At 36.4% G+C, this 15,282-nt stretch overlaps 1 protein-coding gene across 1 annotated transcript in view; it reads right to left on the reverse strand.

Annotated features, from left to right (window-relative positions):
- Positions 1–1,698: 1,698 nt before the first annotated feature.
- Positions 1,699–15,282, reverse strand: part of MOXD1 (monooxygenase DBH like 1) — a 104,303-nt gene continuing 90,719 nt past the window's right edge. Inside the window, exons 11-12 of the mRNA XM_003827661.6 lie at positions 3,428–3,596; positions 1,699–2,958 (exon numbers count right to left, since the gene is read on the reverse strand). Of these exons, the coding sequence (XP_003827709.3) occupies positions 2,794–2,958; positions 3,428–3,596 (334 nt within the window). The 3' untranslated portion in view covers positions 1,699–2,793. The remainder of the gene's footprint in view (positions 2,959–3,427; positions 3,597–15,282) is intronic.

Raw genomic sequence — 15,282 nt, forward strand, 5'->3', positions numbered from 1 at the left:
AATTGGAAATTAGGTCTCCCATAATTACCACAGTACAACATGCTGTCTACTTACCTTTTCTGAATATAACTATTCACTTGTAAAAGCAGTTTTAAGCATTAATGAGAATATTGTGAAAACACTTTGCAAATTCCAAAACATTATAAAAATGTATGGCATTATTTTGATTAGTAATATTTAATGGATTAGTAAAAATAAGAGGGAAACTTGGGTAATTCAGGCTTTCATTCTACATTTGTATATTATTCCCCCCAAATTCCTTTTTTCACATTATATCAATTCCACAACAAATATTAAAGAAGTTGGAAAAGAGATGTCTTTATTAAATAAACCTTAGATTGAGGCCACAGAGTCCTCATGCTATTGTTAATCAAAGGACAATGAAGGGAACTCTATAAAACAACTTTCATTAAAAGTTGCCTTTTTAACGTAAGGTTTTCCTTATGGTAAAGCAATTTAGCAACATCATGATGACCAAAAAAGTCACTGGAAATATTTTGCTCTTTGTGATGGAAAACCTTTAGAAAGGGCAAAAGCTGTGACTGGTCAAAGAGAGTCACGTATAACTCATCTGATGAATTTTGTTTTTTAATTTTTCTGCTTTCATTGTTGGGAAATAAGGCAGGATTTTGAAATTTAGCATTCTCTTAAGGAATAAAATTACTTAGGAAATAAAGGTAGTCTCTATCTATAGGTCTGAAATGTTCCAAAGATATGCCGCCTTGTCAACATTTCTGAAATACCTTATTGATGTCAAATAATTCATTTTAGCATATTCCCTGAGAAAATGGTAAATTGTTTTTCATTTTTTCTGTAAGTTGTACCACTCTAGATTAATAAAAAACAGAGGGCCGGGCACAGTGGCTCAAGCCTATAATCCCAGCACTTTGGGAGGCCAAAGAGGATAGATTGCTTGAGCTCAGGAGTTTGAGACAAGCCTGGGCAACATGGTGAGACCCTGTCTTTACCAAAAACAGAAAACCTTTTTAAGATTTCATCTGTGTATAATGGTCACACTATTCACTCTTAACAGCGGCGCACCAGAGGCTTTAGGCAACCTAAGCACCATAGTAAAGCTGTCGTGCCACCTTGTGGTGTTTCAGATGGTTACAGACTGATGATTTTCCCCTAGCATTTATCTGGTTATAAAATTGATTTTCTCTTTTTCAAATTAGGCATTTTATCTTTTTGAAAAGTAAGTTTTATTTTTAATAATTGACTTAAAAATATAATATTACAGAATATTTGTTCTTGGTAAGAACAAATATAATATTACAGAATCTCAGGAGGAAATCATTTGACTTTGATACCTCAAATTCAGAAATTCTGAAGTAAAAATCAACGTAAAATTTCAAATAGGGAGCATTTGGAATTATATTTCTCATATAAATATTTGAATGGAAAATCATAGAATGTGAAATAGCACTTATAAAATAAAAAGAAATAAAGTAAACTCAAAAATATGCCTCAAAAATATTAAAAACATTTCATCAAATGTACAAGTTCTAAGAATCAAGAAGGAAATACTCCGAAACATATTTATTCAAAAGGCAATACGGTTTGTGTTGAAGACATTGTGGGGCAAAAAGGGCTTCAAAACGGAATGGAAAATGCAACATTCTGAATTGACTTTTACTGTCAATACTAGTACTGAATCACTTACTTTTCTTAAACAATGTATAAAATACCACACAAAAGTGTAATTTCATTTAGTTTATTAATATGATCCAAACAGATTTAGCTTAAGAGATGAGGACAGGACATAAAACAAGATTTGGCTGAGCTATATAAAGAAAACCAAAAGAGTGACAAGATTTTCAACTGGTGACAATTTAAAGTCATTTATTAACTAATATAAAAATAAATCTACAATAGAACCATGACTTAAACTGAGCCAGTATGTGGTACATGTGTCACCCAAAGTCAGCAAGGAACCATTCAGAACTTACACCCTCCTGGACTGGCTCACACGGTCTGTCTTTGATCTGGAACCTCATATAAGTCACCTCACAGCACTGGGTTTGCCGCCAGCTACATTTTTTCTCCTCAGCCTATGATCAGTTATTAATACATACCATTTCTATGTTTCCCATAGCCTCCTTCTTTTCAGATAGTGACAGAGCTCTAGAAAAAACTCATCTGGCCAGTACTAAACAGGGAAGGTGAAAAAAAGTACTTTAAGATGGGTGTGGGGTCATTTGGGGTACCAACAGACTCAGATAAACAAGGGAACCAGAGTGGGCATCAACAAAAAGCATTGAGGTAAGGGGCCCAGTGGTAATTCACAGAAAAGACCAGAACTGGACAATATTAAAGTCAGGAAGAATGGCTGTTACACTTGAAAAGTCACACTAGAAGAACAACAAAGAAGAAGAAAACTGGAATGAACAGTAGTCCCTTTTATGTTTTTTAAAAGGAAGGAATTTTTTAAAGAAATATAAAAGTCAAGTCAAAAAGTGAAATAGCAACGAGTATTTAAATAAAACAGAATGTAGTAGGAAAGAAAGAATTCTTTTATTCCTGCATGACAGCCCAATTTTTTAAAATGGTTATCTTAAGTCAGGCCAGTTTTATTTTATTGACCATGTATATATAACATCAGATATTTCTAAGAAAGAGAAGAGAACCTGATTGATGTCTCTCATGTAACATGGAAAGGAAAAAGGAGGGAGGGAAAATGGGGAAGAAAAGTCTCCACACTCTTCATGCCCAAAGTGGACACAGTCTTTAACCTGTACTTCAAATGACAGGTTCAGATCATAGAAAACATTGTCAAGTCCAACAGAATTTTGATCACAAGCTCTTGGTGCTCAGCGTGCAGCTGAGTAGCAGAAGGCACACAAGCAAGTTGATGGAGAAATCTCTGTGCAGGGAAGAGGAAGAAGACGTGCCACACACCAAAGGTTCTGCTTTATAGGGTCTTTCTATATCTGGAGGTAATGCTGTCATTCCTTGAATCTGAAAATGGAAGCACAAACAATGCAAATGAACATCTGATTTAAGGCAGCACAGTGACCAAGTTGCTCAGCTGCCCACACTTCTGCAGGGGATAAAGGGGGCAGGAGTGGTTACTAAAGGAGTCACACACTGGGGGAGTCAGAAACCTAGGGTTAAGGAGGAAACAGAAAAGAGGGCCAGGCACTCCTTTGGGAAAGAATACAAAGCAGGCTCTATTGCTTTTTGCAGCACTCATTCCGGCCTGTTCCTGCTCTATCCCAACCTTAGTTTTAGAACTAATTTTTCTCTTGAAAGGGGGTAGAATGAGGAGTTTTCAGTCAATCCAAGTAATCATTGAACAAAAATTATCAGACATTAGAAGGCAACTGGACCCCTGGATTTATGGATATTTGTCTTCTCCTTAGGTTTTCCTGTAATAGATTCAGATAAAATGTGTCATCTGGGTTGTCAGAGGTTAAAAAGAGCTTACCGACCACTCAGCATTGTCTGTCTTGGAACATCTCACATTCACTGGAAGGCTGAGGACCAGCTTGTTGAAGGAGAGACCTTCCTTTTTAGTCCATTTAAACTTATTCATAGCATCCATGAAAGAAAGGTTTTTATATTGCTTGGGACTTTTGATAATGAAAGGCCAGGTCCTGAATTTAAAAGACACAGTTAGTCATATTCAGAACAAATGCATTACATGTTTCCTTTACTTTTCAGCATTCTAAAATAGATCTCACACTTATTCATTTTCATACACATAGATAACCTAATGCAAAACGTTGATGAGCTCATCAGTGATTACTAGAAGAAATACCAAATAAAAGATTTTTAAAGAATGATATTTATTTTTTAGTAGCAGATTGGCATTAATTTTATTTTTAATTTTATATTTTTTAATAGAGATTGGGTCTTGCTACGTTGCCCAGGTTGGTCTGGAACTCCCAGGCGCAAGCAACCCTCCCACCTCCACCACTCAAAGTGCTGGGATTATAGGTGTGAGCCACCATGCCCGGTCAAAATTTAAACAAATAATTTTGTCTCAGAAAGCTTCTACAGAGTCTCACAATTCTAAATTAATTTGGTTTGGTTCTAGTTAAAAAATTAACTGGTAAGCATTCATTTCTGAAAAGTACAATGCTAATGGTGTAATCAAGAAACCTGCAGGTTCCTAAAAGATACTGTGAGAGATGGAAAGTTCAAACCCATACACTATAAAAGCCTGACCCCTGCTGGCTGATCTGTTTTGGCTTAGCTAAGTGAGAAGACAAATACAACAAAAAATGTGATTTGATCAATGCTTCAAAAATTTTACTCATTTCTCAAAAGAAGACATACATGAGGCCAAAAAACATGAAAAAATGCTCCACATCACTAATAATCATCAGAAAAATGCAAATAAAAACCAGAGTGAGATACCATCTCACCAGTCAGAAGGGCTATTATTAAAATGCAAAAAAACCCAACAACTGATATTGGCAAGGTTGCAGAGAAAAGACAATGCTTATACATTGTTGGTGGGGATGTAAATTAGTTCAGCCAACTGTGGAAGCAGTTTGTAGATTTCTCAAAGAACTTAGAACAGAACTACCATTCAACCCAGTAATCCTATTACTAGCTATATACCCAAAGGAAAATAAATAGTTCTACCAAAAAGACCACATGCATTTGTATGTTCATCATAGCACTATTCACAATAGCAAAGACATGGAATCAACCAAGGTGTCCATCAAAGGTGGACTAGATAAAGAAAATGTGGTACATATACACCATGGAATACTATGTAGCCACACAAAAAAAGAAAGAAATCATGTCCTTTGCAGCAGCATGGGTGCATCTGGAGGCCAACATCCTAAGTGAATTACACAGGAACAGAAAACCAAAAACCGTGTGTTCTCACATATAAGTGGGATCTAATCATTGAATACACATAGACATAAAGATGGGAAAAACAGACACTGGGAACTACTAGAGAGAGAGGGAGAGAGGGAGACAAGAATGAAAAAACTACCTGTTGGGTGCCTGGCTCACTACCTGGGTGATGGAATCATTCATACCCTAAACCTCAGTTTCACACAATATACCATTGTAACAAACCTAAACATGCATCCCTTGAACCTAAAATAAAAGTTGAAATTTTAAAAATGTACTGAGAAAAAAAATACCCTATATAGAATACACTCTGCCTTCACCTGCCACTCCAAAAATCACATGCCAAATATTCAAGAAAGGAAAAAGAAATCACAAGAATGACATGAGCAGACAGAAAAAGTGACAGAAAAAGTGAAGTGAAAAAGTGAATGACATAACTTGCTTGAAAAGATAGTTTTCAGGTGTTGTCTTTCATTAAATATAAGTTTTATATTATTGATTCCTGAAAAAGGGAAAAGTGTAAGTGCTGGCGTGTCACAAAATTTTACATTAATCCATGGACCTTGCAGGAAATTATCATGGTGACTAGAAAGTATCTGGCACTCATAACATCCCAAGATGTTACAGTAATTTCTATAATTATCAAATAATCTCAGCTGAAGAATATACATTAATCTTCATATTTTTAAAATTTATTTATGTCATTTCTCTCTCCCTCTCTCTCTCTCTCTCTCTCTCTAACATACATAACCCACTCAGGCACATTGAATATCATCTTTTTAAGTAAATTAAAAGTTCCTTATTAATTTCTTGGAGTTATAAAGATAATTTTTTATGTCTAAATTTGAAATATTTCTTCCATATCTAATAAGTGAGACAATGAGGAAAATAGGTAATATATATAGATCTTTACATTTTTCATAATTTCCTTTAATTAGAATCAATATATATCTTTGTTGAGTTTTAAATGCATTATTTTATACAAAGACCTTAAAGTGAAGCCCCATAAAGTAAGAGCAATCAGCATCGCATTACATAAACATACCTAGCAATGGCCTAAAATCTATAGCATTTGAAAATTAAACATATTGTGACAATTTTGTAGAGACACAATCCAGAATTAGTATCAAGCAAAAACTTGACTTGAAAGAAGTTATTATATTTGCATACAATGTCCTTTTAAAAGCACTAAAAGCTACAGCTATTGATCATTTTAAGTCAATCATTAAAAATAAAATTTACTTTTCAAAAAGATAAAATGCCTAATTTGAAAAAGAGAAAATCAATTTTATAACCAGATAAATGCTAGGGGAAAATCATCAGTCTGTAACCATCTGAAACACCACAAGGTGGCACGACAGCTTTACTATGGTGCTTAGGTGGCCTAAAGCCTCTGGTGCCCCGCTGTTAAGAGTGAATAGTGTGACCATTATACACAGATGAAATCTTAAAAAGCTTTGCTGCTATGATAATTTACTAAATTGCCTATTATTGAGATTGTCCAACATAAAGTGACAGAAGAGGTGTAACCCCATTTGTCAGTTTTTAGAACAGATATGTAGAAAGGCCAAGCCCAATGGCTCGTATGTTGGAGACAGAATGACTGAGGCTGGGTGACCTGGGGATGTGGTCACCAACCTTTCTGAGATGGCATCTTTGTCTCATATTTATCATCTCCTTTCCACTCCCACTAACTTGGTTTAGGCCCCTGTTCTATAATAACTTTATACTAATAAACATCCTACTTGTCATCTCTAACCTTTCTAGCCTATCCTACACACTTCCAAATTATCTCCTAGAGAAAAGAGCAGACAGAAAAAGTGAATACTTATCCTGAATACTTTTTTTCAAAAAGACTAAGCTTTAAACCAGGTAATCTTAAAGTAGCAAGTATTTCTGCTTTTACTGGGATTAGGGATTAGTTGGAAATAATTGGGAATGTTACAGAAATAAAAAGTTACATTTCTGCATATCTTGTCAGTGTGTAAATGTCTCTCCATACATACATGTAAACGAATGGTATTATATATATACATATATATATATTACTGTAGTCAATAAAAAACAGTGTTATTATTATGCTTTAATATTGATGGGTAATTTTCCTTTGTAAATTCCATCTAAACTCTGAGACATGTTTTTCTAAGAAGATAGCAAAGTTGACTGCAATACACCATGGTAGAGTAATTTTTTAAATTTTTAAGTGGAACATAAAGCTATTTATTCTTATAAATTCAAACTGATCAATGGAAATTTTAAAAGTTTAATGATTTTTATACTTGGTCCCTCTGTTCTATATAAATTGAAAAGCAGATGGAGAAAAATAATCTGTGGTTACATTTCTTATCTGAGCCTCTCTGGACTCCTGTTTTAAAAGTTTTATTGCTAGTGTCTTTCTCGGGGTAGAGAAGGAGAAGGAAGGAAGAGAGATGGAAGATTTAACCAAGAAACAAAGTCCATGTACTTATAGCTAAATGAACTATATTACAGACTCTCCATCCATCAAGCAAGTAAACATGTGATCAAAAACTAGCAAAAGGAACAAAGATTCATTAACAGACTTCCACTTTTGGCCACGTTGGAGTAACTGACACTAACTTCCTGTAAAAAACTCAAAATTCGACAAACCATATGAAACAGCTGGTTTGGACATTGGAAAATAGCACAGAACTATGATCCTCAAAAGGAAGGAAACAAATAAGGTGTTTGAATATTATGTTCATCCCAGCTTTCTGCCTAGAAGCATTCTCTGGGCCAGAATGCAGGAAAGGGAATTTCGAAACAGAAAATGACGATCTCAATAAGTTAAGGAGATGAAAACCAGAGTTAAGGGAGTCTGAAGAAGCTTACATATTCAAGGTAGACTACTGCAGAGGAAAAATTTGTATAAGGATCCTCTGAGTCAGTAACTAAGCAATAAGCCAACTATATTTAGGGTAAAATCCACAAGACTGGGCAATGAACAACTAGAAGATTGTGACCTAAACAATTCCCAGAGCCTGTATAGAGCTAGCAGACATTTGAGCTCAAACTAGCCAGAGTGGAATGTCTCTGTTGACTACACGGAGTAAACATCTATTCTAGACTCACGCTAACAAGGTTCTTTAAAGAAATAAAAACAACCTAGTACTAATTAACAGAATGTGCATAATGTCCTGTTGTCTATGTCTAGTCAAAAAATTATTAAACACATCAACAAGTATGTAAATGTGAATCTAAACTAGAAGAAAAAATCAGTCAATACTCCAAGATCTTGAAATGACAGACATTAAAGAATTAGCAGACAAGGATAACTAAAACTTAAAAAAAACATATTATTAACAAAACATGCGCAAAACTTCTATATTGAAAACCACAAAAAAGTGCTTAGAGAAATGAAAGAACAGTAAATAAGTGAAGAGGCATACCATGTTCATAGATTAGAAGACTCAATATTGTTAAGGTATCAATTCTCTCAAATTGTCTAGAAATTCAGTATAATCCCAATCAAATCCCAGCAGGTCCTTTTTAAAAATGAAATTGACAAGTTGATTTAAATATATGTATGAAAATAGAATAAACCTAGACTATCAAAATAATTTTGGGAAAAAATGACAAAGTTTTGGAGACCTACATTTAAGACTTCCTATAAAACTATAATAATTAAATGTGGTTTTAGAGTAAGGCTAAACATATAGAGCAATGAAACAGAATAGAAAATCCAGAAAGAACCAATATATGGACAAATTATTTTCCAGCAAATATTCCAAAGTAATTCAATAGTAAAAAGGTAGTTTTCTTTCATCAAATGGTTCTTGCACAACTTGATATCTATACGAAAAACAAAGAACGTTGGATTTACCTTACACTACACACAAAAATGTGTTCAAAATGGATCCACCTAAATGTAAAAGCTAAAACTGTGAACTTTTCAGGGGGAAAAACAAGAGAAAGTCTTCCCTTGAGTAGGCAAAGATTTTTTAAGCAGGATATGAAAAGCACAAAACAAACCAAAAAAATGATGAAACAAAGTTCAATAAATACAGCCTTTATAAAATGAAAGTCAAGCCACAGACTGGGAGAAATTGTCTGTAAACAGGCATCCAACAGAGAACTTACATCCAAAGTATAAAGAATTCTTACAACTCAGTAATAAGAAAACAAGTAATTCAATTAACAATGAACAAAAATTCTAACAAATAATTAAAAAGAAATACAGAGTTGCCCCTTGGTATCCATGGGGGACTGAGGATAGCAAAATCTGTGATGTTCAAGACACTTATATAAAATGGTGTAGTAGTTACATATAACTTATGCACATGCTCCTAGCTACTTTAAATTATCTCCAGATTACTTATAATACCTAATACAATGTAAGTGCTATGTAGATGGTTATTATGCTGTATTGTTAAGGAATGATGACAATAAAAATATTCTGTGCATGTTCAATATAGATGCAATTTTTTCAAACATTTTTTATCTGAAGTTGGTTGAATCCATGGATGTAGAATCCATGTTCTGCATCTGGGAAAGCAGAGGGCTGACTGTATACATACACACACACACACACACACACATATTTATTTATACACATGTACATATATATATACACACATATATACACATATATATACATATATACACACACATATGTGTGTGTGTGTGTGTGTGTATGTATGTATGTATATATATATATATACATAAAACCTTAGGACAATTCTCTGGGTGGCCCTGGACCAATCCAATCCATTCTCATTTTTGCTTGTAGTTCTCAAGAATAACTGTATAATGTGCTGGAAACAGAAAATCTTGAGATAGGAAGGGACTGACTGGAATAGCCCAGGTTGTGTTCCAGTACCCCCAATAGGGTTTGAATGTTCATGTCCCTCCAAAACTCATGTTGAAATCTCATCTCCACTGCAGTGTATTAAGAGGTGGGACCTTGAGGAGGTGATTAGGTCAAGAGGGTTCCATGCTCATGAATGGAATTAGTACCCTTACAAAAGAGACTTGAGGGAACCTTCCAATTGTACCTTCTACCTGTGAGAACACAGCAAGAAGGTGCCATCTTGGAAGTGGAGAGCAAGCCCTCAGAAGACACTGAAACTGCTGGTGCCTTGATTTTGGACTTCCCCATCTTCACAACAATAAGCAATAATTTTCTGTAGTTTATAAATTACCCAGTCTAAGCTATTTTGTTATCCCACCCCAAGCCAACTAAGAGACTCCCCTGGAAACAGAGAGTCCTTCAATGCTTTAGCCTTGAATCTCACATTGCCCTGGGATATAAAACCAAGAATGGGCTGCTTGTCAAGGTCTTTCAGCTGCCATGCAACTGGGACATGTACAGTAGAGGCTCCATCTATTCCAGGCAGATTTCCTGAGCCTTGGAAAACTGGCTTACAATAAATCCCAGGATTCTGTTGTTTTCGCTGCCTATCTGTAAGCAATAAACCCATTTAATGTAACTTGTTGTGTATAAGTATGATTTTTCTTACTGGACTCAGACAACCTGCACAGCGAACCTGCTTTACAATAACCAATAAACATGTGAAAGAGGCTCAGTATCATTAGTCACAAGGAAAATGGAAAACAAAGCCACAAGAAAATATCACTAGATACACATTAAAATGGATAAAATGCAAAATACTGAAAATACAAAATACTGCCAAGAATATTGAGTAACAAGAGTTCTTACACTTCACTGGTAAGAATGAAAAATATATTATTTTAAGAACATTTTGAGAGTCTATGGAGTAAACATAAACTTAGCCAACACTCTCTCAACTGGAATCTGCTTAAGCCTACCAAACTCCCGAGGGCAGGGTCGACCAGCACCGCAGCTGCCTGCTGTCTAAGCTGTTTGAGCTCCTTGGGAGAGGAGCAGCAGCCAGCACTAGGCAACTGCCTAACGTACTAAGCTCCCTGGGCGAGGGAAGGGCAGCATCCATCTCTATAGCTCCAGACTGTGCTTTTCCCCTGCTGGAGCCAGAGAGGCTGGATGGCTTGGTCACAAGACTTGTCCCCCACAGCCCAACACACTGGTTGTGGCAGTCTTCCACCAGAATGCCTCTTCAGGCTTGACCCTGACCCATCCTTCCTCACTGGGTGGGGCTTCCCTGGAGGAACTCCAATGACTCCAACTAGAGGCTCAGGGACAGAAGCTGGATCTCCCTAGTCCTAAGCCCTTAAGGGGAGGGGTGGCTGCAGCCTCTGTGGACCAGCAGGCTTCGCCTTTCCTCCTGGTAGTTCTGAGGAATCCAGGCAGCCCAGATGAGTGGGTTTTCTCCCAACAAGGCACACACCCTCCACCAAGGGACAAAGTGCTTTGTAAAATGAGTCCTGTTCCCTATGCCAGCCAAATGGGTGAGACCCTTCAATAGGGGTTGTACAGGAGTAATCCTACTAGCATCAGGTTGGTGCTCCTTGAGGTCAGAGGTCCCAGAAGAAGGAGTAGGCACTCATCTTTGCTGTTCTCTAGCCTCCTGGAGTGTCATCTCCAGGTGTGGGAAATAATCAGATGAATAGGGCCTGAAGTGAACACCCAGCAAACTGTAGCAGCCCTACAGAAGAGGGACCTGACTTTTGAAAGAAAAACAAGCAGGAAGCAACAACAACAGCATCAATGACAACAAAAAAAGCACTCACAAAAACCCCATCCAAGGGTCAGCAGCCTTGAATACCAAAACTGGACAAACTCATGAAGATGAGAAAGAATCAATAAAAATATGCTGAAAATCCAAAAGGTCAGAGTGCCTCTTCTCTTCCAAATGATTGCAACATTGCTCCATCAAGGGTGCAGAACTAGATGGAGGATCAGATGGATGAATTGACAGAAGCAGGCTTCAGAAGATGGGTAATAAAAACTATGCTGGGCTAAAGAAGCATGTTCTAACCCAATGCAAAGAAGCTAAGAAACTTCATAAAAGGTTGAGGAACTGCTAACAAGGATAATCAGTTTAGAGAGGAATATTAATGACTTGATGAAGCTGAAAAATACAGCACGAGAATTTCATGAAGCATACACAAATATCAACAGCCGAATCAACCAAGCAGAAGAAAAGATATCAGAGTTTGAAGGCCACCTTGCTGAAATAAGGCATGCAGACAAGACTAGAGAAAAAAGAATGAAAAGGAATGAACAAAGCCTCCAAGAAATATAGGACTTCATAAAAAGACCTAACTTATGACTCATTGGAGTACCAGAAGGAGATGGGGAAAATGGAAACAAGCTGGAAAACATGCTTCGGGATATTATCCGGGAGAACTTCCCCAACCTAAAAGACAGGCCAACATGCAAATCAGGAAATACAGAGAACACCATTAAGATACTCCACGAGAAGATCAACCCCAAGACACATAATAATCAGATTCTCCAAGGTCAAAATGGAGGACAAACTGTTAAGGGCAGCCAGAGAGAAAGGCCAGGTCACCTACAAAGGGAAGCCCATCAGACTAACAGTGGACCTCTCAGCAGAAACTCTACAAGCCAGAAGAGATTGGGGGCCAATATTCAACATTCTTAAAGAAAAGAATTTTCAACCCAGAATTTCATATCCAGCAAAACTAAGCTTTATAAGTGAAGGAGAAATAAAATCCTTTTCAGACAAGCAAATGCTGAGGGATTTTGATACTACCAGGCCTGCCCTGGAAGAGCTCCTGAAAGAAGCACTAAATATGGAAAGGAAAAACTCGTACCAGCCACTGCAAAAACATACCAAATTGTAAAGACCAATGACACTATGAAGAAACTGCATCAACTAGTGTGCGAAATCATCAAATAGCAGCATGATGACAGGATCAAATTATCAAATTCACACATAACAATACTAACCTTAAATGTAAATGGGCTAAAGGCCCCAATTAAAAGACACAGATTGGCAAAATGGATAGAGTCAAGACCCATCAGTGTGCTATATTCAGGAGACACATCTCACGTGCAAAGACACACATAGGCTCAAAATAAAGGGATGGAAGAAAATTTACCAAGCAAATTGAAAGAAAAAAAAAAGCAGGGGTTGCAATCCTAGTCTCTGACAAAATAGACTTTAGACCAACAAAGATCAAAAAAGACAAAGAAGGGCATTACGTAATGGTAAGGGGAAAAATTCAACAAGAAGAGCTAACTATTCTAAATATATATGCACTCAATACAGGAGCACCCAGATTCGTAAAACAAGTTCTTAGAGACCTACAAAGAGACTTAGACTCCCACACAATAATAGTGGGAGACTTTAACACCCCACTGTCAGTATTAGACAGAAAAACAAGACAGAAAATTAACAAGGATATTCAGGACTTGAAATCAGCTCTGGATCAAGTGGACCTAGTAGACGTCTACCGAACTGTCTACCTGAAATCAACAAAACATACATTCTTCTCAGTGCCACATGGCACTTGTTCTAAAATCGACCACATAATTGGAAGTAAAACACTTCTCGGCAAATGCAAAAGAACTGAAGTCATTAAACAAACAGTCTCTCAGACCACAGTGCAGTCAAATTAGAACTCAGGATTAACAAACTCACTCAAAACCATACAATTAATGGAAATCGAACAACCTGGTCCTGAATGACTCCTGGGTAAATAATGAAATTAAGACAGAAATCAAGTTCTTTGAAACCAATGAGAACAAAGAGACAACATACCAGAATCTCTGGGACACAGCTAAAGCAGTGTCAAGAAGGAAATTTATAGCACTAAATCCCCACATCAGAAAGCTAGAAAGATCTCAAATCAACACCTTAACATCACAGTTAAAAGAGATAGAGAGGCAAGAGAAAACTAATCCAAAAGCTAACAGAAGACAAGAAATAACTAAAATCAGAAAAGAATTGATGGAGATAGAAACAGGAAAAACTCTCAAAAAAATCAATGAATCCAGGAAGTGGTTTTTTGAAAAAAAAAAACAAAACAAAATAGATAGATCACTAGCTAGAAAATAAAGAGGAAAAGAGAGAAGAATCAAATAGACACAATAAAAAAATGACAAAGGAGATGTCACCAATGGCCCCACAGAAATACAAACTACCATCAGAGAATATAAACACCTCTATGCAAATAAACTAGAAAATCTAGAAGAAATGGGTAAGTTCCTGGACACATACACCTTCCCAAGACTAAACCAGGAAGAAGTCGAATCCCTGAATAGACCAATAACAAGTTCTGAAGTTGAGGCAATAATTAATAGCCTACTAACAAAAAGAAGCCCAGGAACAGATGGATTCACAGCTGAATTCTACCAGAAATACAAAGAGGAACTGTTACCATTCCTTCTGAAACTATTCCAAATAATTGAAAAAGAGGGACTCCTCCCTAACTCATTTTATGAAGCCAGCATCATCTTGATACCAAAACCGGGAAGAGACACAACAAAAAAAGAAAACTTCAGGCCAATATTCCTTATGAACATCGATGCGAAAATACACAATAAAATACTGGCAAACCAAATCCAGTAGCACATCAAAAAACTTATCCACAACAATCAAGTCGGCTTCATCCCTGGGAAACAAGGCAGGTTCAACCCATGCAAATCAATAAACATAATCCATCACATAAACAGAATCAAAGTCAAAAACCACATGATTATCTCAATAGATGCACAAAAGGCCTTCGATAAAATTCAACATCGCTTCATGTTGAAAACTCTCAATAAACAAGGTATTGATGGAAATATCTCAAAATAATAAGAGCTATTTATGTCAATGCCACAGCCAGTACCATATTGAATGGGCAAAAGCTGGAAGCATTCCCTTTGAAAACTGGTACAAGACAAGGATGCCCTCTCTCACCACTCCTGTTCAACATAGTATTGGATATTTTGGCCAGGGCAATCAGGCAATAGAAAGAAACAAAGAGTATTTAAATAGGAAGAGAAGAAGTCAAATTATCTCTGTTTGCAGATGACATAATTTTATATTTAGAAAACCCCATCATCTCAGCCCCAAGACTTCTTAAACTGATAAGCATCTTCAGCAAAGTCTCAGGATACAAAATCAATGTGCAAAAATCACAAGCATTCCTTTACACCAACAATAGACAAGCAGAGAGCCAAATCATGAATGAACTTCCATTCACAATTGCTACAAAGAGAATAAAATACCTAGGAATACAGCTAACAAGGGATGTGAAGGACCTCTTTAAGGAGAACTATCAACCACTGCTCAAGGAAATAAAAGAGTACAAAAATAAATGGAAAAACATTCCATTTTCATGGATAGGTAGAATCAATATCATGAAAATGGTCATACTGCCCAACGTAATTCATAGATTCAATGCTATTTCCATCAAACTACCATTGACATTCTTTACAGAATTAGCAACAACTATTTTAAATTTCATATGGAATCAAAGAAGACCCTGTATAGCTAAGACAATCCTAAGCAAAAAGAACAAAGCTGGAGACATCACACTACCTGACTTCAAACTATACTACAAGGCTACAGTAACTAAAACAGCATGATACTGGTGCAAAAACAGACATGGAGC

This window comes from Pan paniscus, chromosome 5, assembly GCF_029289425.2.
Source record: "Pan paniscus chromosome 5, NHGRI_mPanPan1-v2.0_pri, whole genome shotgun sequence".
NCBI classification, from domain to species: domain Eukaryota; kingdom Metazoa; phylum Chordata; class Mammalia; order Primates; family Hominidae; genus Pan; species Pan paniscus.